Source organism: Erinaceus europaeus, chromosome 12 (assembly GCF_950295315.1).
Source record: "Erinaceus europaeus chromosome 12, mEriEur2.1, whole genome shotgun sequence".
NCBI classification, from domain to species: domain Eukaryota; kingdom Metazoa; phylum Chordata; class Mammalia; order Eulipotyphla; family Erinaceidae; genus Erinaceus; species Erinaceus europaeus.
Window position 1 is genome coordinate 80,323,615 of NC_080173.1, and position 22,836 is coordinate 80,346,450.

General features: G+C 42.1%; 1 protein-coding gene across 1 annotated transcript in view; it reads right to left on the reverse strand.

The window, feature by feature from the left end:
• Positions 1-22,836, reverse strand: part of SMG6 (SMG6 nonsense mediated mRNA decay factor) — a 291,344-nt gene that overhangs the window by 243,838 nt on the left and 24,670 nt on the right. Inside the window, exons 6-8 of the mRNA XM_007520393.3 lie at positions 22,357-22,435; positions 17,662-17,772; positions 16,321-16,533 (exon numbers count right to left, since the gene is read on the reverse strand). Of these exons, the coding sequence (XP_007520455.1) occupies positions 16,321-16,533; positions 17,662-17,772; positions 22,357-22,435 (403 nt within the window). The remainder of the gene's footprint in view (positions 1-16,320; positions 16,534-17,661; positions 17,773-22,356; positions 22,436-22,836) is intronic.

The window sequence follows — 22,836 nt, forward strand, 5'->3', positions numbered from 1 at the left end:
TGTCTGTCTTTCTCTCCCCCTCTCTGTCTTCCCCTTCTCTCTCCATTTCTCTCTGTCCTATCCAACAGCGACAACAACAATAATAACTACAACAATAAAAAAACAACAAGGGCAACAAAGGGAATAAATTAAATTTTTTTTTAATTTTTAAAAAAAATAACACCATGTAGTAAACATATTGTATAGGACTTAGAGCCTTAGAGAAAGAGTCTAAGTAGCATTTTAAGTTCCTTCAGGTCTAGAGTCTACACAGAGTCTAGGGAAACAAGAGTAGCGATTTCAGTATCATATACTATGAGCAAAGTGAAAGACTTCCAAGGGGGGGATACCTGAAGATTCCCCCAGAACCAAAATCTGTTGAGTGGGGAAAGATCACCAGCCAAGAGAATAACTATTTCTCTATTTTAGGCCAGACATCACATCTAAGACAGTGAAAACAAAGTAGATATATGAAATTCTGGAACCTTTTAGCAGAGTGCTATTTCACAATGATGGAAGTATGGATACATCTCCCCAAAGTATAGTCAAAAACAAAAGCCAGAATAGGGGACTAGTGAGAAAACAACATGGGAGAAATGGAAAGTTTGATGCAATTTCTTACCCTGCACAAGACATAGTGCATTCCTATACAAAATGAGAATATGGGCCCCAGATCAGATCAAATTGATGGGATTTACTGTCAATATTTTTTTGATCTTTTTTAAAAATTTGTTTATATTTACTTATTTTCCCTTTTGCTGCCCTTTGTTGTACAGTCAACAATATTTATACACCTTTATCATATTTGGGAGCTACTCTCTTCCCTGATCCAGCTTTCTGGTCCTTTTTCCAGCCATGACATCATCTCCCGAGACAATAACTTGGGTCCACCTGCATATCAGATGTCAGGCATTGACCCTTTGGAATATACCTAAAATAGGCCTACTATCTACAAAATGGAGACCCCTAAATCTTCATCTGCACTAATCCAACCTTTAGGTTCATGATTAGTCAACAATTTCTTTGGCTTTATATATTTTTTTAAGATTTTATTTATTTATTTATTTATTTATTTTTCTCAAGGTACCAGATTTTATTTATTTATTAATGAGAAAAATAGGAGGAGAGGGAAAGAACCAGACATCACTCTGGCACATGTGCTACCGGGGATCGAACTCAAGAACTCATGCTTGAAAGTCCAAAGCTTTATCACTGTAACACCTCCCGGACCATGGCTTTATATATTAACTCTTCTTTCAGCCACCAGGTTCCAGATATTACCGTGATGCCAACCCGACATGCCTGGGCAGAAAACCCCACTAATGTGTCCTGGAGCCCTGCTTCCCCAGAGCCCCGCCCCAGTAGGGAAAGAGACAGGCTGGGTGCATGGATTGACCTGTCAGTGCCCATGTTCAGCGGAGAAGCAATTACAGAAGCCAGACCTTCCACCTTCTGCACCCTGGGTCCATGCTCCCAGAGGGATAAAGAATAGGAAAGCTATCAGGAGAGGGGAGGGGATACAAAATTCTGGTGGTGGGAACTGTGTGGAGTTGTACCCCTCTTATCCTATGGTTTAGTCAGTGTTTCCTTTTTATAAATAAAATTTTTTAAAAATTTAAAAAGTAAAATAAAATAAAATGTAAACAAAAATGAGTAGCTCCCACAGTAACATCACCTCACTACTCAATTCTTCCCTATAGCAGCTGCAGACTAAATAAGGATCCAGTATAAGGGTCTCATTCTCATTTGGAAGGCTCTTCATAGACTAGGAATTGGATCCTAAGGGACAATTTATAGTACAACCTCACATATATTCCAGTTGGCAGAAACTCAGCAGCTGATTGCTCCCTTGTCTAACTTGGTGAAGTGCCAAAGGAGGACTTTTCTCAGTCAACTCTCCCAGGCTGGAAAATTCTCTAACCCCAGAGTTTTCTGGCTTAAGTCTAGATATCAGGTTATTCATAAGATGCCAAAACTACGTCTTTACATTGGCTTTGAACAAGTCTCTCAAGTACACCACAGGATTCCCAGATCTCAAATCATATGGACATAACGGTCATTAATGGCTACTCTTCCTCTCACATACTTCTCAAAGCATAGGCAACATCCAAACAAGTCTTCATAAACTGTGTATCAATTCAACAATTCCTGAAGGATGAGCAAGCAACAAACTGCCTCTTTAAAACTTCATTCTACTTTAGGGGCCGGGTGGTAGCACACCTGGTTGAGTACACTTGTTACAATGCACAAGGACCCAGGGTTCAAGCCCCTGGCCCCCACCTGCAAGGGGAAGCATTGCAAGTGGTGAAGCATTGCAAGTGGTGAAGCAGGGCTGCAGGGGTCTCTCTCTCTCTCTCCCTATCATTTCCTTCCTCTCTCGATTTCTGGCTGTCTCTATCCAATAAATAAATACAATTTAAAAACTTCATTCTACCTTATTGAAAACTTTCCCTAATCCATAAGCTATTCAAATTATTCTATTATGGTTAGCCCTGGTACCGTAAAGAGCCAAATGTCAAGTTTATTTCTCAGACAAGGAATAAAGGAGAAAACCCCTAGCAACATATTTTTATATGTCATGCAAATCCTAATAGTGGCCCCTTCCAGGGAGTGCCTAGAAATGTGTGACTTGCCACTGTCGTAAAGTGGGTGGTGCCAGTAAAGCTGACCTTCCTTCAGTGATCGGCCCACATGGTGAACTTTTCCCTGAAAAGGCAAAAGTACTCTCATTAATAATCAAAGTGCTAAGTGAAGAACCTCAGAATTAATCTCCATCACCCTTCTCAACTTCCACAGAAGTAGTGGGCAATTTTTTTCTGTAAAGGGTCGAGAGTAATTACTTCAGGGCTACCTTTGGAAATATTCCTTTTAAATATTTCTTTTGCCAGAACATAATAAACCATTCTTAATTTTCAATCCACCAATCTTTTATCTAGTCCTGTTCTAGAACACTTTATTTGTATTGAAGTATGTTAATTAAGATGAAATATGATAAAGTGTATTATAAATATCTCCATAATGTATACCACAACTTGAAGCAGGCAGTAAGAACTTCAGAACTTAACCATAAAACCTGAAGAGCTGGGGTGTGTGTTTGACTTGCAGTCAGCGAAACAGTCTTCTCGTCTTCCATCCTCTGCCTCCTTTCTGCATTTCTGTCACAAGGTTTCTTCTGATTGCTTGTCTTCAAACATGTTAGCGGAAAGAGAACAGGTACTGCCCTTCCCTCTCTCTTCAGGATTAGATTAGTTCCAATTCATCCTGCCTGCCACTCAAAAATAATAAATAAATAAATAAATAAAATAAAAAATTTTTTTTAAAAAATCCAACAAGGGCAACAAAAGGGAATAAATACATAAATATTTTTTAAAATCTTAAAAAAAAAAAAAAAACTCTTTAAAATTTCTCTGTTAACATTTTCTAAACCAAAGCCTGGAAATTCTGACTGGTATCTGGGTCCTGACTTTCCGGGTGGTAACGAAAGGTCACGTGGGGTGGAAAGTGGCCTGTGGGTAACACAGAATACACACATGCACGCGAACAGGATATGTTGGTAATCCGGTTTCCTGAGACATGGTGAGTTGTGAGAGTTCTCACCAATATCTTTAAGGAAGATGAAAAACCTTAAATTGGGAAATACTGAATTTTAAGAAAGTGTCTACTGTCAGGATCAGATTTCTAGCAAAAGCAGATACACCTCTTCTCTCTCTACATTTTATCTGTCTAAAAATGCAAGCTAAATAAATAAAATGAGGATCAAACGCGCTTTCTTCACAGTGTGGAGCTGGTGTTTGCAGCATGGCTTATGTCACGTCGCAAGCCCAGAAAGACAAAGAGTGTGGTTTTGGTGTTTAACCAGCTTCAACTGCACCCTGGCACTCTGCTTCTTACCCCAGAGAACTTTGCTCTGTTAGAGGAAAGAAACCAACCTCATATCTTGAAACTAAACGGCAAGGATAAAAATAAAGCCTAAAGTGGTTTGGTGACCAAGGTCATATGGGGCCCTAAGGGTCTGTAGGTAGGACCAATGCACTTTGAGAAACTTCCACTCACTGCCAGCCACAAAGAGACAAAGACAGACGCCAGCCCTGATATCCGAGCACTGATCCTGGCCAATACCCCAGTTCTGTTCTACTCCTCATAGCACATTTCCCATCTTCAAGATCTGAAAAACCCAGTCCTGATTCAGACTTAGCTTGAGCCTAGTCTCACCACGCTGTTTCATATTGTCTAAAAAGAAGAGAGCTGTGGCCCAGGAGGGTGGGAGAGCACAAGACAAAGTACATACTACAAATTATTTTACAGAAGTAAAGAACTACAGGGGCCAGGTGGTGGCATATCCAGTAGAATGCATACATATCACCATGCGCAAAAATCAAGGCTCAAGCCTGCGGGGGGGGGGGGGGGGGGGGGCCTTCACAAATAATGAAGCAGTGTTGCAGGTTTCTCTGGCTCTAGCTCCCCTTCCCTTCTCAGTTTCTATCTCTGCCCAATAAACACATTAAATATTTTTACATTTTGTTATTATTCTTTTTTATCAGAGCACTGCACAGCTCTGAACCTCGGATCTTGGCGTCTCAGGAACTGAAGTTTTCCACCTAACCATTATGCTATCTCCACTGCCCAATAAAATAGTTTTAAGACAGAAGTAAGAGACTTTAAAAATGACATGAAGTTAATATGACCATCACAGTAGCCCTGAAAAACTGCATGGCAACCACCTTACAGATAAGGGATTTTTATATTTATGAGACCAAATAATTAAGCTGACTTTCTTGGCTGTGATGATATAAGGGGCAAAGAAGTAATTGCATTAGCACAGATAAGACATTTACCTACTGGTACAAAGTCAATTTATCTTTATCACTGTGGATTAAATCAATGTTTTCACTATTCAGAGAAATTCAGGACGAGAAGGAGAGAGAGCTGGGTGGTGGCGGATCAGGTTAAGCGCACATAGTACAAAGCTCAAGAACCCTCGCAAAGATCCCGGTTCCCTACCTGCAGAGTGGGGGGGGAGCCTGGGGGGTGGCTTCACAGGTGGTGAAGCAGGTCTATAGGTGTCTATGTTTCCCTCTCTCTATCTTCCCCTCTTCTCCCAGTTTCACTCTGTCTTATCTAATAAAAAAATTTTTTAAAGGAAAAAAATGGGTACCAGGAGCAGTGGGTTTGCAGTGCTGGCACTGAGCCCCAGTGATAACCCTGGAGACAAAAAAAAGAAAGAAAGAGAGAGAGAAAGAAAGAGAGAGAGAGAAGGAGAAATTCAGGACAAAAGGAAAAATTTATTTACTTATTTACTTCAACAAGAAAAGACAGAGGCATCATCAGAACACTACTCTGCTTTAGTATATTCAGCGCCAGGGATGAATCTTACACTCCACTCTGAGCCACCTCCCCAGCTACTCAAAAGTTTTTTTCAAGCTTCAGAACAGCACTAGTTCTGGAACTGCCAGCCTAGAAGTTCACAATGCAAGTCTGGGAGTTGGAATTCACTCCAATATAAGGCAAGTCATCTTTCCTGCAGAAGCAGACCTCCTAAGCCATGCTCCGACTTAAGAGTTGTGCTCATGGGGAGCAGGAGGCATGAGATGTGTACCACCCACATATCAGAATTTTATTCAGCACAGTGGTGGCAAGTGGCAACAGCAGCAGCAGCAGCAGCTCAAGTGCACAAATGCCAGGGGCACTAAAAACAAGACAAACGATGGTTCTTAGGAAATGCCACTTACGTAACACTTTTTTTTTTAAGCCTTCAAGCAAATCTAACAAGTTGAGCATGTGAATGTTCTGTGCTACAGGCCACCTAACCTGGGTTTCCACAGTGAAACAGTGCTTCTGTGTTAGCTAATGTATACTTTGCTGGGTTCTTGATAAAATACAAGGGGAAAAAAAACTGTGTAGAATCATGTATTTCAGAGTCAGAAAAAAGAAAAAAAAAATTGGGTGGGGGTAGACAGCATAACGGTTATGCAGAGAGACTCTTGATCCTGAGGCTCCAAAGTCCCAGGTTCAATCTCCTGCTGCACCACTGTAAGCCAGAGCTGAGCAGTGTGCAGTGCTCTGGTAAAAACAAAAATAAACAAAAAATTCATTCTTAATTTACAATACAGCCTCTAAGGAATATAAATCAATGAAAAGAAAGAAAAGAAACGGCTATTCTCAAACCTAGGGAAACAAGGTTCTCACTCTGCCAGAGGACTTCAGGAGATTAAAAACCCAGCTGATTAAGAAAAATAGCATGAGACAAGAACAGCTTATCGTTAACTGATCTGGTAGGTAACATTCAGATTTTATTAAAACTGTGAAGCTTTCAGTTCATACACTTCGATAGTATAACTTCTCATTTTTCACCAAGCTAGATGCAAATAGGATGTTGAGGAAAGAAGCTGTCCCAAAGCTCTGTAGGTAGGCCTCAATTCCCAGAGATACAAATTTTAGTAGGAAACAAAAGTGGTATTTTCCGATTTCTTAAGTCCACTACAGCAGAGCAGTAAAACAGCATAGCAGTCTTGTAGAAAGACATATAATAACTGGTTTATAGGTCAAAGTAAATGACAGCGTCACATGAATCCAAGGAAAGCACCTATGGCCCAACAGTTAAGACATTTCTTTGAACCTAAAGTCAGACTCATTTGGAGGGACTTACCAATCTTTAAAAAAAAAAAAAAAAAACTCTGGGAAGCAACTTAACTCTTCAAAACCTGAATTGTGCTTCTTGAGCACTTTCAAAGCATAGATCACAAAATCAAATATGTACGTAGGTGAGGTAAGTGGTGTGAGTGAGAAGTGCGTAAGTACAGGACACTAGTAGGGATTAGTGGCAGAATAGAGAACACAAGTACCACAAAAAGGGGGAAGCTGGCATTTGGCTCCGGCAGACTATAGCAGTTCTCTGTTTCTTTTGTCAGTTTTTGGGCAACTAGTTCAAATCTTAAAACAAAACAACAGGAGCTCACTTATATACCACCTGAACTATCGGGATTAGGTTTAACATCACTGCAAGGAAAGCAGCCAGACACCTCCTGATGCAGTGCAAAAGGAGGCACACAGTCACTGACACTTCACCACCTGTGAAGCACTCTTCTTGCCAAAGAGGCTGGACCTGGACCTACAGCTTTCTACAACTAGCTCTCATTTACAGGCATAGGAGGAATGGAAAGATGGGGTAAGTGACATTATAATAAAGACAGTCAAATCCAGAATGTAGGAAATCTGTAAGACAACTGACTTGCTCCTTTAACAAATTAAGGTCATAAAGCATTATTTAATTGTTTTTTTTTTTTCTTTTAGGTCACTGCTCCAGGACAACTTTTTCAGAAAGAGGGGGAGAGAGAAAGGTAGAGCCACCACAAACCAAACCAAAGCTTCCCCCAGTGCTGTAGTGCTCTCATTTGGTATAGAGGAAAGAAGTTGTCCCAAAGCTCTGTATATAGGCCTCAATTCCCAGAGATACAAATCTCACTAGAAAGCAAAAGTGTTTGCTGTATTGCACCAAAGTAAAAGACTGGGGGGTGGGGGGGGGTTCAAGTCCTGGAACATGATGGAAGAGGACCTAGTGGGGGTTGTATTATGTGGAAAACTGGGAAATGTTATGCATGCACAAAGAGTTGTATTTTACTGTCGACTGTAAACCATTAATCCACTAATAAATAAATAAAAAGAAGGGAGTCGGGTGGTAGCACAGCAGGTGGCGCAAAGAGCAAGGACCGGCATAAGGATCCCAGTTCGAGCCCCCGGCTCCCCACCTGCAAGGGAGTCGCTTCACAAGCGGTGAAGCAGGTCTGCAGGTGTCTATCTTTCTTTCCCCCTCTGTCTTCCCCTCCTCTCTCCATTTCTCTCTGTCCTATCCAACAACGACAACATCAATAACTACAACAATAAAACAACAAGGGCAACAAAAGAGAATAAATATTTAAAAAAAAAAAGAAAGAAAAAGTGATATTTTATGATTCCTTAAGCTCACTACAGCAGAACAGTAGTGGCACATAGAAAAAAGCAGGCTCCCTCCCAGGTGAGCTAGATTATCTACTTGGCCCTGAAGAAAGATTTTTTTTTTAACTTTATTTATTTATTACTGGATAGAGACAGAAATTGAGAGGAAGGAGAGATAGAGATGGAGAGAGACAGAGAGATACCTGCAGCCCAGCTTCACCACTCATGAAGCTTTCCCCCTGCAGGTGGGGACCAGGGGCTTGAACCCAGGTCCTTGCTCACTGTAGTGTGTGCACTTAACCAGGTACACCACCGCCAGGCCTCAGATTTTATTTTTTTATTTGTTATTAATAGTATGTTACAAGACTAAGACTGCAGTGTATAGTTACACATCACACCTACCACTAAAGGTCTGTATCCCTACCCTCATACCTCCCAAATATAAACACTATAGTTCTCACAAGTCTCTGGCAAGTTTGCTTGCTGGCAGTGGTAGATAGCGCAGATGTTATGCAAAGAGAAGGGAGGGAGGGAGGGAGGGAGGGAGGGAGGGAGGGAAGGAAGGAAGGAAGGAAGGAAGGAAGGAAGGAAGGAAGGAAGGAAGGAAGGGAAGAAGACAGGGGCCGGGTGGTAGTGCAGCGGGTTAAGCACACATGGCGCAAAGCGCAAGGTCTGGCGCATGGATCTGGTTCGAGCCCCAGGGTCCCCACCTGCAGGGGGGTTGCTTAACAGGTGGTGAAGTAGGTCTGCAGGTGTCTTTCTCTACCCCCTCTCCATTTCTCTCTGTCCTATCCAACAACAGCAATGGCAACAATAACAACAAGAGCAACAAAATGGGGGGGAAGCCTCCTGAAGCACTGGAATGGTAGTGTAGGCACCAAGCCCCAGCAGTAACTCTGGAGGCAAAAAAAAAAAAGAGGAAAAAAAGTTAGTTTGCCTGCTTCTGAATTTTGTTTTGTTTTGAAAGTTACGTGTCTCCTATCTCTAGATTCCACATGAGTGAAACCATTCAGTAGCTGTCTTTCACCTCCTCATTTTGCAAAGCATAATCACCTCCAGTTCCATCCATTTTTGTCCCAAAGAACACAGTATCATCTTTTTAGTTGCAGAGTAGTATTCCATGGAATATACGTCCTATAACTTCTTTAGCCAGTCACCTGTTGATGGAATTTAGGGTGGTCCACTCTTTGGCTACTGTGAATAATGCAGCTGTGAACAGAGGGGTGCATATGCTCCTTCTAATTAGTGTTTGAAGGTCTGTTGAATAAATGTACTTTCTAAAAGTGGGATTGCTGGATCATAAGATAATTTCATTTTTATTTGTTTAAGGACTCTCCATACAATTCTAAAGAAATATTTTAAAGAGGAAGATTAGACTGGTCCTAAGAGACTTAGAAGACAAAACATGTACGTTTCTATCTGAACAAACCATTGTAAAACTAGAATTCTTTTAACCTAGAAAATGAAGTTACAGATCAGACACTGAGTGGTGCCAAGCAAGGACAGTCATGGAACAGATATTGTGGCACGTAAGAAACCATCCACTATTTTTTGTTTGTTTGTTTGTTTTGTTTAGTTTTTGCCTCCAGAGTTCTTGCTGGGGCTTGGTACCTGCACTACGAATCCACTGCTCCTGGAGGCCACTTTTTCCCTTTCCTTGCCCTAGTTGTTTTTACTGTTATTGTTATCATTGTTGTTGGATAGGACAGAGAGAAATCGAAAGAGGACAAGGAGATGGGGGAAAAGATAAGACACCTGCTTCACCACCTGTGAAGGGACCCTCCTAAAGATGGGGAGCCGGGGGCTTGAACTGGGATCCTTGTGCCAGTCCTTGCTCTTTGCGCCATGTGCACTTACCCGATGCACTATCGCCTAACCCCGAATACTTATTTATTAATATGAGAGAGAGAGAGAAAGAACCAGACTATTTTCCTAGTTATATGCAATGCCAGGGATCAAACCTAGGACCTCATATTTAAGGGTCCAACATTTTATCCACTGTGCCACCTCCCAGGAGGAAGCAGTAGAGTTTTGTTTGTCTTTGTTTTAGACATTAAGAAACAAGAAGAGATATCACATCACTGTTCCCCCATGAAAGTATTCTCACGTAGTGTTCAGCACTAGAACCTATTAAAATGTGAGCTTGTGGTCCAGGAGGTGGCACAGTGGATAAAGCATTGAATTCTCAACCATAAAGTCCTGAGTTCGATCTCTAGCAGCACATGTACCAGAGTGATGTCTGGTTCTTTCTCTCCTCCTATCTTTCTCATGAATAAATAAATTCTTAAAAAAAAAAAAAAAAAGTGAGCTCTACCAGGAAAAGCCATGTCCCAGCCCTCCCAAAGGATTTTCTCATGGAAGGATCTCCTAATTCAAATAGCATATAAAGGAAGGGAGGGAGGGAGGGAGGGAGGGAAAAGAAGGGAGAGAAATGAAACATGGATTGGGCATGGTATATTGTATCAAAGCAAAGGACTTAGGGAAAGAGGAGGAGGGAAGGGTAGAAGGAAACTGGGGGAGCCCAGTGCATCATGTATCAACACCTGTATTTACTGTCAACTGTAAAGCATTAATCTTCCCAATAAAGAAAACAAATAAGAACCCATCCCTGTGCATTATAATATGTGCACTCAAATTTTAAGACTCAAATAAAAAATAATAATAAGGGCAGGGGACTAGCATAATGGCTATGCAAACAGACTCTCACATCCCTGAGGCTCTGAGGTTCCAGGTATAATCTTCCGCACTACCACAAAACAGAGCTGAGCAATGTTCTGGTAAAAATTTAATAATAATAATAATCAGGTAAAACATTTGCAGACCTGCTTCACCGCTTGTGAGGTGACCCCCCTGCAGATGGGGAGCCAGGAGCTCGAACTGGGATCCTTGTGCTTTGTGCCAGGTGCACTTAACCTGCTGCGCTACCACCTGGCCCCCTATTATTGTTATTATTAAGATTCACTTAATGCGGAGAGGGAGACAGCATAATGGTTATGCAAACAGACTCTAATGCCTGAGGCTCCTAAATCCCAGGTTTATCCCCCGCACCACCATAAGCCAGAGCTGAGCAGTGCTCTGATGTCTGCATCTCTCTGAAAAAAATAAAATAAAGGGAGTCGAGCTTTTTAGTGCAGCGGGTTAAGCGCAGGTGGCGCAAAGCACAAGGATCAGCCTAAGGATCCCAGTTCGAGCCCACGGTTCCCCACCTGCAGGGGAGTCGCTTCACAGGAGGTGAAGCAGGTCTGCAGGTGTCTATCTTTCTCTCCCCCTCTGTCTTCCCCTCCTCTCTCCATTTCTCTCTGTCTTATCCAACAACGACAACCACAATAATAACTACAACAATAAAACAACGGCAACAAAAGGGAATAAGTATTTTTAAAAACTTTAATTTAATTTTTAAAAGACTTACTTAATGGGGGGGAAGGAGAGGATATCCTGAGTGTCACTCTAGCACATGTGATGCTAGGGCTGAAACTTAGAACCTCACTTTTGAGAGTCCAATTTATTTATTTTCATTGCTAGGACTTCATGTCTGAGCTGGTTTTACTATTGTTATAATTATTTTCCAGGTAGAAAATATCTTTATTTATTTATTGTATTATCTTCATTTATTTATTGGCTAGACAGAGGCAGAAATTGAGAGAAGGGGCAATGGGGGGGGCAGGTGGTGGCACACGGGGTTAAATACACATACTACAAAGCACAAGAATCCCAGTTTGAGCCCCCGGCTCCCCACCTGCAGGAGGGTTGCTTCACAAATGGTGATGCAAGTCTGCAGGTGTCTGTCCTTTTCTCTCCCTCTCTTCCCCTCCCCCCTCCCTCCTCTCCCTCTCAATTTCTCTCTGTCTTATCCAAAAATAGCCACAGGAGCAGTGGATTCATAGGGCAGGCACCAAGCCCCAGCGATAACCCTGGAGGCAAAATAAATAAATAATTGAATGACAGAAAGACACATGAAATCCTGCTTCCTGCTTCATCACTTTTAAAGTTTTCTCCCCGAGGGTGGGGCCAGGGGCTCAAAGCCAGGTACCTGCACATTGTAATCTGTGTGCTCAACCAGGTGCACCACCCTGCCCCCTTGTACTCTTACTTTTGATGTTACAATTTGTTTGTCTTGTTTTGCTTCTCCCACTCCGGGAGGGGAGGAGGGCACAGACGCAGGTACTCTGCTTCACTCCAGCTTAGTGGAAGTGATAACTGGGGATCAAGCCTGGGACTTGCCACATTCAAGAACTGCACTTTCCTGCTGAGTTACCTCCCCAGATACAAGAAATGCTGACATCTTAATGTGGTGCCTAGGATCAAACTGAGGGTCTCACACAATGATGGCATGTGCGCATCCACTGAACCAAGATGTTGGAATTTAATTTTTTTCAGGAAGGAGGGAGTCATCACCAGGGCTTCACTGTTCTGAGATTATTTTTTTTCTCAGACAGAGACAGAAGGGAGGGAGGGAAACAGAGAGACCATAGCACAGAAGCTTCTTCTAAAGGAGTGGGAGATGGGCTCAAAACTAGGCTGTACACATGGCAAAACAACACAGTATCCAAGTGAGCTATTTAACCAACCCATAATTTAATATTCTTAATTAACTATCAGCTTCAACTCATATGTTAAGCAGTAGCCCCTTTCTGATTTCCAAAGGGAGCTGAGTGTATACCACTAACTAAAGATGGCAGATAGGGGCCGGGCGGTGGCGCACCTGGCTGAGCACACATGTTGCAATGTGCAAGAACCTGGGTTCAAGCGCCCGGTCCCCACCTGCATGAGGAAAGCTTTGCCAGTGGTGAGGCAGGGGTGCAGGTGTGTCTCTTTCTCTCGCCTTCTCTATTGCCCCCTTCCCTCTCAATTTCTGGCTGTCTCTATCCAATAAATAAAGACTTTTTAAAAATGTTTAGATTTTTAAAAAATGGCTGATATCGTGCCAATGAATTTGACTGGCCTAGCCGGCAAGGGAAGAGTTTAAATGTAGTCTCAACAGCTTAAGAGGATGCCACTTATAGCTGAGGTTGGCAGTCTTTCCCCACGCTGCATGTTCAACCAAACCACATTTCAAAGCTAAAAACCAACAACCCACAATCTAACCTCCTGCAGTCATTTAGAGAGAGATCTAATGCTTGGCAGAGAGAACAGATTAGTTGGAACTTTACTATCAATACACTCACCTGAAGCTTCTCACACACAGATCTGAGTTTTAGTAGTCTGTGTTAGAAACTGTCCAGAGAATATCAAAGAAACAGTTCCTATTAAGGTTAGTCCCATCCAGAACATTTGTCATCAGGAATCTTTGCTTTTATACCATCACTGAAAAGGAAGAGAATCTGGAAAGCACCAGAGGAAGTCAGGCACTGTTTGCTTATCTGAGAGGGAAGAGGAAAAAGGAAGGGCACTCAGTAGTAGTAACAGGTGTAGGTTTGACTTAGAAAAAAAGTAAAGGTAGGATCATAAGAATTGAATAAAGGGGGCCAGGCGGTAGTGCAGAAGGTTAAACACACATGGTTCAAAGCACAAGGAATGGCGCAAGGATCCCAATTCAAGCCCTCAGCCCCCACCTAAAGGGGTATCACTTCACAAGCGGTGAAGCAGGTCTGCAGGTGTCTATCTTTCTCCCCACACCCCCCGTCTTCCCCTCCTCTCTCGATTTCTCTTTGTCCTATTCAACAACAATGACAGCAATAATAATAACAACAACGATAAGCAAGGGCAACAAAAAGGGAAAAAGTGGCCTCCAGGAGCAGTGGAGGCACTGAGTCCCAGCAATAACCCTGGAAACAAATAAACAAACAAAAGAATAAAGAGGGGGAGATAGCATAATGGTTATGCAAACACACTCTCATGCCTGAGGCTCCAAAGTCCCAGGTTCAATCCCCCGCACCCACCATAAACCAGAGCTGAGCAGTGCTCTGGTGTTTCTTTCTGTCTCTCTCTTTCTCCCTCTGCATCTCTCTCAAAAATAAAATAAAATATTAAAAAAATAAAATAAAATAAAGGAGCCAGGTGGTGGCTCACCTGGTTGAGCATACATGTTACAGATGTTACAGTATGCAAGGAACAGGGTTCAAGCCCCCAGTCCCCACCTGCAGAGAGAAGGCTTCAAAGTGGCAAAGCAAGGCTGCAGGTCTCTGTCTCTCCTTTTCTCTCAATGTCTGGCTGTCTCTATCAAATAAATAAAAGATAATAAAAAATTTTTAAAAGAAGTAAATAAAAATGGGCAAAAAAAGATAGGTAGGTAGGTAGGTAGGTATGTAGGCAGACAGCTATATAGTCAATGCATATCTATGACCTTGGGAGAACTAAAGCAGTTTCTACTGGAGGGGGATGAGGGCACAGAACTCTGGTAGTGAGAAAGGTATAGAACTATACCCCTATTATAATTTTATAAACCACTATTAAATTTTTTAAAGTTAATCCCAAAAGGACAGCTAAAATGAATAAATAATGCCCAGTCAAATATATAAATTACATTAATAAGTTAAATAAATAGCATATATTTTTATAATAAAGTATTACGCAGTCATACTAAGAACATAGTAAGAAAGCACATCTTGGGGCCAGGTGGTGGCACATCTGGTTGAGAATACATATAACCATGTGCAAGGACCCAGGTTCAAGTCCCTAGTCCCCACCTGAAGGAGAAAAACCTCACGAGCTGTAAAGCAGTACTGCGTCTTTCTTTGTCTCTATATCCCCTCCCCCCTCAATTTCTCTCTGTCATACAAGAAATGAAAATGTATGTGTATGTATGTATATATATATATATATATATATATACACATACACATTCATTCCACATTATATATATATGTGTGTGTATATATATATATATAGAGAGAGAGAGAGAGAGACATACCCTTAGGCAAGAGAAATATAGTCAGTTTGTTTTGAAAAGTATCTTTGTTCTATTGTGATGAATATATTAGGGAACAACTGGAACATAACACTAATTTTTCATCTGCATATGTGTGCTTTTGTTCACAAGAAATATCAAATGAAGAACAGCAGAAGAGGTTCAGTAAGTAGAATACATGGCTTGCATGTGTGAGGTCCTGGGCTGAATCCTTAGCACTGTATAAAATGACAGAACATTGTTGTGTGTCTATTTATATGTCTGCCTTTCTCTTACATGTACAAAACCAACAACGGGTAAGTATAAGAAATTATACTGAGGTGGCCCAAGTCACAAAGGAAAGTACACACACAAACATCCACTGACTAGTGCAGTTCACCATGTGAGCCTATTTTTTTTAAATATTTATTTATGTACTTATTCCCTTTTATTGCCCTTGTTGTTTTATTGTTGTAATCGCTGCTGGATAGGACAGAGAAATCGAGAGAGGAGGGGAAGACAGAGAAGGGGAGAGAAAGTTAGAAATCTGCAGACCTGCTTCACCGCTTTTGAAGCAACTCCCCTGCAGGTGGGGGGCGGGGGGCTAGAACCGGGATCCTTACTCTAGTCCTTGTGCTTTGCACCACGTGCACTTAACCCGCTGCGCTACCACCCGATTCCCCATCTGAGCCTATTATGGGCCATACCTATCTGTCCAATATAATTCTCCTTCCAACATGTCACAAAAAATTACAGTCTGGGTGGGGGTAGATAGCATAATGGTTATGCAAAGAGACTTTCATGCCTGAGGCTGCAAAGTCCCAAGTTCAAGCCCCCACACCACCATAAGCAGGAGCTGAGCAGTGCTCTGGCGAAAAGAAAAAAAAACATTACAATCCTTCTGAAGCCCACTTCATGAATGGGTTTGAAATCAACCATCTCTCCCCATCTCCAAAGCCACTTTGTTCATTTGTATCTTTTTCATACCTTGGATTACTTTATCATCCTTCTACTGATCTTATTTCCAGTCTTCTACTTTTCCAAACTTTTCACCAAGCAACAGGAGTTGTATTTCTAAAATACATATCTGGCATGCTAGCTCCCTATCTAGAACATTTAACAGCTCTCTGCAGCTTTCAGCATGAAAAATACATATATCCCAGAGAAATAGCTCACTTGGACAGTTATGCTTTGACATGCATACAACCCAAGATTGTGCCCAGCCCCCACCAGACTGAAGGAAGCTTTGGTACTGTGGTTTCTTTCACTATCTCTCCCCCAACTCCACCAGAAATATTCCTCAAGACAAATGAGCCAGGCATGTTTAGTTTTCTCACTACTATCATCTCTCTCCATAGCCTTTAGAACCCTACATCATACTGGGGACTCCAATCCCAAAGCAGCCGAAAATACTTCATCCAATACCAAGAAAACCTTCACTTCAAAATACTGCTCTTTCTAAATTCTACAGTGCCACATAGTGGTAAGATAGGAAAGCACATAATGAAGGCAGTATGGATGAAGTGTTCCCAGCGCAGTGCATCATAGTTTTATGTACTGGTGCACCCAACTTCAAAACTTACATCATTGGGACTCAGGCTGCCCAGTCCATTCTCTTGTTCAGAGTCCTTCCCAGACTCAGTGCCCTGGCAGGAGCGGGAATGGGATGGGTGGATCCAGATCTCCAAGCGAGTAGTGTCTTCTCCAACATGCTGAAAAGTAGATTTCTTTCCTTTCCGCCACTGGTCAGAACTCAGTTCCGATTCCTCCTGTTGCTTCTTTTCCATTTGTTCAGCCTACACAACATACAAACACACAAGTTCAAACTCTTATTATGCAGTCAATAGAGAGAAGCACTCACCTACCTGAATTTGCTGCCTAAGGGCTATTAAAACTAAAGACTTTGCCATAGCTCCAAAGTAGCAGAGTTTATGCTCTGCTTTGGCTCATAAAAATCTTATCACAGGGGGGCCGGGTGGTGGTGCACCTGGCTGAGTGCACATGTTACAATGTGCAAGAACCGGGGTTCAAGCCTCTAGTTCCCACCTATAGGAGGAAAGTTTTGCGAGTGGTGAAGCAGGGCTGCAGGCGTCTCTCTTTCTCTTTATCAACCCCTTCCCTTTTGATTTCTGGATGCCTCTATTCAATAAATAAATAAAGATAATAAGATTTTTTTTAATCTTATCACAGAGGCCAAGGTAGTGGTGCACCTAGTTAAGCACACACACTACCATGTGCAAGGACGACGGTTCAAGCCTCTGCGAGGGGAAAGCTTCATGAGTGGTGAAGTAGGTCTGCAGGTGTCTCTCTGTCTCCCTATCTCCCCCCTCCCTTCTCAATTTCTCTCTGTCTCTATCCAATAATAAATAATTTTAAAAAATTTTAAATCTTTTCACATAAAATTCTGTAAACTAGATGCTCTGTAAGGTGTACACCAAAGGGCCCCAGAGAGACCTCCTGGGATGATTTCGGTTCTGAATAGGGACTGAGGTTCCATCAGCATACACAGCAGAATTTCTCGAGGCATTATCAGTCCTGAGGAAAAAGGCACTAACCAAAACAATTCTTTTTTTCTTTTTAATTTTTTTTATATTTATTTATTTTCCCTTTTGTTGCCGTTGTTGTTTAACATTGTTGTGGTTACTGATGTCATTGTTGTTGGATAGGACAGAAGAGAAACGGAGAGAAATGGGGAAGACAGAGAGGGAGAGACAAAGACAGACACCTGCAGAGCTGCTTCACCGCTTGTGAGAAGCGACTCCCCTGCAGGTGGGGGGGGGGGCCCTTGAACCAAGATCTTTACGCCGGTCCTTATGCCGGTCCTTGTGCTTTGTGCCACGTGCGCTTAACCCACTGCGCCACCACCCAACTCCCCCAAAACCATTCTTCTAAGAGGAAATGATTCTGCCATCAGCCCCACTCACCTTTCGTTTGGTCTCCTCAAATAAGCTCATGAGACTCTCCTTGGCAGTCAGGATAGGGTTGCTGGCAGCTAAACTGCGCATGTAATAATATACAGCATCAAGCTTCCTCCTCTGTGGAGAGGCCAGAGATGTTATGTTAACCTGAATCCACTGACTAGGAAACCCAACTAAATCGTTCAAAGTTGTGCCACAAGTTGTGAAGAATTTCTCTACGAAAAGCAGAATGTAGGGTCAGGAGGTAATTCACCCAGTAGGGAACACCTTGCAATGCTCAGGGACCAGGTTCAAGGCCAGGCACTATCAGAGCACCAGAACACCAGGGGAAGTTGCAGTGTTGCACTGTTTCTCCCTGTTTATGTCTATCTCTCTCCCTGCCGCATCTGAAATAAAAGGGATTTTTAAAAAGTGCATCCAAGGACAACAGACTCATGAGTATAGCCTGAGTGCTACAAAAAAAGAAAATCAGAATAGTACTCATGGGAAACCAAGGCAATTCCATCAGCAATCTTTTCTTCCACAATACTTTCCCTTTTCTCTATTATTATTTTTTTTTCCTACCAGGTTTATCACTGGGGCTTGATGTCTGCACAACTCCACCACTTATCTGGGGAATGTTATGCATGTACAAACTATTGTATTTACTGTTGAATGTAAAACATGAATTCCCCAATAAAGAAATAAATTATAAAAAATAAAAGTAAATAAATAAATAACTCCACCACTTACAGCAAGCTCTTTTCTTCTTCTTCTTTTTTTTTTTAAGATTTTATTTATTTATGAGAAAGATAGGAGGAGAGAGAAAGAACCAGACATCACTCTGGCACATGTGCTGCAAATAACTCCACCACTTACAGCAAGCTCTTTTCTTCTTCTTCTTTTTTTTTTTAAGATTTTATTTATTTATGAGAAAGATAGGAGGAGAGAGAAAGAACCAGACATCACTCTGGCACATGTGCTGCCGGGCATCAAACTCAGGATCTCATGCTTGAGAGTCCAAAGCTTTACCACTGCGCCACCTCCTGGACGACAAGCTCTTTTCTTCTTTCAGACAGAATCAGTGACTCAGGAAGAGATAGAAGCCACACTAACAATTTCTCAAGAGAAGGCATGTTCATGCAAAAAGTCTTTCATGCCTGAGGCTCCAAGCCACCGCAAAATACCATAAGCTAGAGCTGAGAAGTGTTCTGGGAAAAATAAAGAAATCATATTTATACTCATAGCATCTAGCGAAATGCTGTGTGTAAGCATGCCTGAGAACCACAAAATAAGTGACTGAAAAAAACAGGAAACTTGAGAAAGTAATTGAAAGTGATTATAATTAGACAACTAACATATGGATACAGAAAAAGAAGCACTAGGGGCCGGGTGCTGGCATGCCTAGTTGAGCACATATGTGTGCAAGGAACTGGGTTCAAGCCCCCAGTCCCCACCTGCAGGGGGAAAGCTTTGGGACTGGTGAAGCAGGGCTGCAGGTGTCTCTCTGTCTCTCTATCTGCCCTTCCTCTCAATTTCTGGCTGTCTCTATCCAATAAATAAAGATAATAAAAAAAATTTTTTAAAAGAAAAAGAAGCACCATAAAAAGTAACAGTAGCGGGTTAAGCACAGATGGCACAAAGCGCAAAGACCGGCATAAGGATCCTGGTTCGAGCCCCCAGCTCCCCACCTGCAGGGGAGTCACTTTCCAGGCAGTGAAGCAGGTCTGCAGGTATCTGTCTTTCTCTCCCCCTCTCTATCTTCTCCCCCTCCTCTCTCCATTTCTCTCTGTCCTGTCCAACAACGAAGACAGGCAACAATAATAACTACAAAAAAAAAAGCAACAAAAAGGGAAATAAATATTTTTAAAAATTAAAAAAAAAAAAAAAAGGAACTGGACTCTCAAACACAAGGTTCCAGGTTCAAGTCCACTCCCAGCATCATATATGCCACAGTAATGCTCTGGTTCTCTCCCTCTTGCTCTCTCCCGCCTCCTGTCTCATAAATAAATATATAAATCTCTTTTTTTAAAAAAAGCACATTTGTGAATAAATTTAATCAAAATATGAAAAACTTATACACTGAAAAACATAAAACACTATAAACAAATCAAAGAACACCTAACAGGGTGGGGAGATAGCACAATGGTTATGCAAAAAGACTTTTGTGCCTAAGTCTCAGGTTCAATCCCCCAAAGCACCATAAACCAGAGCTGAGCAGCGCTCTGGTAAAACAAACACATAAAAACTGTAGGTGCATGAGCGTCAGGAGATAGCTCACCCAGTAAAGCACATATTTTACCATGTTTGAGGATCCAGGTTGGATCATACAAAACCACAGTGAAGCACCATGCACAAGAGGAAAAGAAGTGCGAGGATGTCTCTGTTTCTGTCTCTCCTCTATGTCTCTCTCCCTCTCTGACCCTATCTGTGACTGAAAGGGGGAGGGAGTTCACTAGCTGCTCTCGAGGTTCATCACAATCAAGAGAATGAAAAGCACAGATGGCAGCAAGAATGTTCATAAATTGAAACCCTCACACATTACTCACAGGGTTTTAAAATGGTAGATGTGGCACAGCAGATGAAGTCTTGGACTCTCAAGCATGAGCTTCTGAGTTTAATCCACATACCACAGTGGTCTCTGGTTCTTTCTCCTCACCTTCCTCATATGAAACTCTCTCATTGTAATAAAAATATAAACTTAAAAAAGAAAGAAAGGATGGAAGAAAGAGAGAAAGGAGGGAAGGGAAAGAGGGACAAGAGAAGGCAAGGAAGAGAGAGGAGGGAAAAAAGCATGTGTGGTGCGAATGAGAGGTGGCATAGTGGATGCCTGTGGCATCAAACACTTTCAAACCTCAGTACCATCAGAAGTCAGAGCTGACATCTAACCAAAGGGGCCCAGACTATTACATGGGGGAAGCAGAGTCTCTTCAACAAATGGTGTTGGAAACAATGGGTTGAAACATGCAGAAGAATGAAACTGAATCACTGTATTTCACCAAATACAAAAGTAAATTCCAAGTGGATCAAGGACTTGGATGTTAGACCACAAACTATCAGATACTTAGTGGAAAATATTGGCAGAACTCTTTTCCACATAAATTTTAAAGACATCTTCAATGAAACAAACCCAATTACAAAGAAGACTAAGACAAGCATAAACCTATGGGACTACATCAAATTAAAAAGCTTCTGCACAGCTAAAGAAACTACTACCCAAACCAAGACACCCCTCACAGAATGGGAGAAGATCTTTACATGTCATACATCAGACAAGAGGCTAATAACCAGAATATATAAAGAACTTGCAAATCTCAACAAGACAACAAATAACCCCATCCAAAAATGGGGGGAGGACATGGACAGAATAGTCACCACAGAAGAGATCCAAAAGGCCAAGAAACACATGAAAAAACGTTCCAAGTCTCTGATTGTCAGAGAAATGCAAATAAAGACAACAATGAGATAATGAGATATCACTTCACTCCTGTGAGAATGTCACACATCAGAAAAGGTAACAGCAGCAAATGCTAGAGAGGTTGTGGGGTCAAAGGAACCCTCCTGCACTGCTGGTGGGAATGTAAATGGGTCCAACCTCTGTGGAGAACAGTCTGGAGAACTCTCAGAAGACTAGACATGGCCCTACCCTATGATCCTGCAATTCCTCCGCTGGGGATATATCCTAAGGAACCCAACACACCCATCCAAAAAGATCTACGTACACGTATGTTGTTGGCAGCACAATTTGTAATAGCCAAAACCTGAAGGCAACGCAGGTGTCCAACAACAGATGAGTGGCTGAGCAAGTTGTGGTATGTATGTGTGTGTGTGTGTGTGTGTGTGTGTGTGTGTGTGTGTGTGTGTGTGTGTGTGTGTGTGTGTGTGTGTACGAATACTACTCAGCTGTAAAAAGTGGTCACTTCACCATTTTCAGCCAATCTTGGATGGACCTTGAAAAATTCATGTTAAGTGAAATAAGTCAGAAACAGAAGGATAAATATGGGATGATCTCACTCCCAGGCAGAAGTTGAAAAACAAGATGAGAAGAGAAAACACAAGTAGAACCTGAACTAGAATTGGCATATTGCACCAACCATATTGTGGGTGGGTGGGAAGAATACAGACCCAAGAAGGATGACAGAGGACCTGGTGGGGGTTATACAATATGGAAAACTGGGAAATGTTATGCATGTACGAACTATTGTATTTACTGTTGAATGTAAAACATTAATTCCCCAATAAAGAAATTAAAAGGAGGAGGAGGAGGAAGAGGAGGAGGAGGAGGAAGAGAAGGAGAAGAAGAAGAAGAAGAAGAGGAGGAGGAGGAGGAGGAGGAGGAGGAGGAAGTCAGAGCTGAGAAAAACTCTGGTTAAAAAAAAAAATTCATAGAAGTCAGACGGTAGTGCAGCAGGTTAAGCATAGGTGGCGCAAAGCGCCAGGACCAGCATAAGAATCCCGGTTCAAGCCCCCTGCTCCCCACCTGCAGGGAAGCCACTTCACAGGCAGTGAAGCAAGTCTGCAGGTGTCTATCTCTCTCTCCCCCTGTCTTCCCCTCTTCTCTCCATTTCTCTCTGTCCTATCTAACAATGACAACATCAGTAACAACCATAAATACAACAATAAAAAAGGCAACAAAAGGGAAAATAAATAAATAAATAAATAAAATCCATATATCTAAGAGAACTTAATACAAAATACATTTGTGTCCACAGGATTTCTTACCGTATATACTGCCAGCAGAGCCAACTGGTTATAGGGACGTCCATTCTTGGGAGCAATGTGCTGGGCCTTCAGGTACCAACTGAAGTACAAAAACAGCTTTTTAGAAAATGCTGGGGATGGGCAGTAGAGCAGCGGGTTAAGCGCACATGGCACGAAGCGCACAGACCAGCTGAGGGGTCCCAGTTCGAGCCCCCAGCTCCCCACCTGCAGGGGTCACTTCATAGGCAGTGAAGTAGGTCTACAGGTATCTATCTGTCTCTCCCCCTCTGTCTTCCCCTCCTCTCTCGATTTCTCTCTGTCCTATGTAATAAGAACAACGATGGGAAACAAAAAAAAAAAAAAAGGAAAAAAATAGCCTCCAAGAGCAGTGGATTCATAGTGCAGGCACTGAGCCCCAGCAATAAGCCAGAACACATGTGGTTGGTCCAGAAGGTGGCGCAATGGATAAAGCATTGGACTCTCAAGCATGAGATCCTGAGT